The following is a 1,510-nucleotide window of genomic DNA, read 5'->3' on the forward strand; positions in this document are numbered from 1 at the left end:
TACTTCTGGTGATAGGACTTCGAAAATGTACGCTGTGTACTGTTTGTTGAAAGGATGGAAGGACACACACACACACACACACACACACACACACACACACACACACACACACACACACACACACACACACACACACTCACTCACACATACGCAGCACATACACACGCGCGCACACACACACACAATACACTCACACACACGCACACACACAACACACACACACACACACGATGCACACACACACACACACACACAACACATTCACACACACACAATACACTCACACTGACTCACACATACACAAACATAGACAAGAGTAGGGCAGGGCCTATACATGTACACAAGTGATCGCCTGCCCAAGTGCGTCGATCAATTAGTTAAGATTTATGACTGCCAGCCTCCTGTCTGCAGGCCTGTGTAAGGTTGTTTTATTTTGTTTGTTTGTTTGGGCACTCAGTGGAAATGACTGTGTATTACAAGATAAATACAAATTGAATCGAAAGGAAGAGATAGAGGAGTCCAGAAAGCACTACAGAGGGAGCCTCTTCTTAACTTTCCTAATACTTCTTCATTATTATTCCGTTCGTAGAACGGGTACTTTTACTAGTTATTTTATATTATCGCGTACGCTAAAACTGTGACATGTTTTGCCACTCCCAATCACATACACAAACAGGATACTTGTATTGAAAAGCAATCGCTGCGAAGGTGGCGATAGTAATTACATGCATAATTGACTGCCAATACTGCCATAAGCTGATTGATATCACCGGAAGAAAGGCGGGGGCGTTTCACTTAGTTCACATGTACTGCTTAATCCCCCGCTGAGTTGACGAATCCACTTGGTAGCAACTGAAACATCGGTAGAGATAAAAACGTGAGAATGGATTGACGTATAAAAATATTTAGAGTGTATAATATGTTGTTCGCGTTTGTTCTGCTTTGTTTGGGGTTTGTTAGTTTTGTTTTTTTTAAAGGAAAAAACGGGTGGATGAGTGGTTGGAGGGTTCTTTTGGTATATTATTCAAAAAACTGCTTACACTTTATAACACAAACCCCGTATTCTCACGTTCTACAGGTTCCAATTTAAACTTAGGGAGAGATTGGTAAAGCATTGATTTAACTGTTCAACTTCAACACAGTAAGAATGTGCTCAGTTGAGCTAATCCCCAAAATGATAATTTAATATACTAAATCCGAAACCAGTCATGAATCGCCAAAGAGCGGACTCTACCTTAATGAGTCTTACATTCTGAACATAATTTGTCTAAAACATAACGGAATTGAACACGAAAAATCAGGAGAACGTCCCATACAGCATTAGGCTCTTGTCTAAGATTCAAACTATTGACAATAAAATGGTATAGGTTTAACGCCCATAGTGTGCAAGCACATACACACACGCGCGCGCGCGCGCGCGCACACACACACACACACACACACACACACACACACACACACACACACACACACACACACACACACACACAATACACTCACACACACGCAC

General features: G+C 41.8%; 1 protein-coding gene across 1 annotated transcript in view; it reads right to left on the reverse strand.

Moving 5' to 3' along the window:
• Positions 1–541: 541 nt before the first annotated feature.
• LOC101847986 (prolyl 4-hydroxylase subunit alpha-1) overlaps positions 542–1,510 on the reverse strand; it is a gene marked incomplete at its 5' end in the record, with an annotated part of 28,592 nt that continues 27,623 nt past the window's right edge. The window contains 1 exon segment of the mRNA XM_005105755.3: positions 542–852. Coding sequence (XP_005105812.2) covers positions 767–852 — 86 coding nt within the window.

The sequence above is a fragment of the Aplysia californica genome, unplaced genomic scaffold, assembly GCF_000002075.1.
Source record: "Aplysia californica isolate F4 #8 unplaced genomic scaffold, AplCal3.0 scaffold00490, whole genome shotgun sequence".
Lineage (NCBI taxonomy): Eukaryota > Metazoa > Mollusca > Gastropoda > Aplysiida > Aplysiidae > Aplysia > Aplysia californica.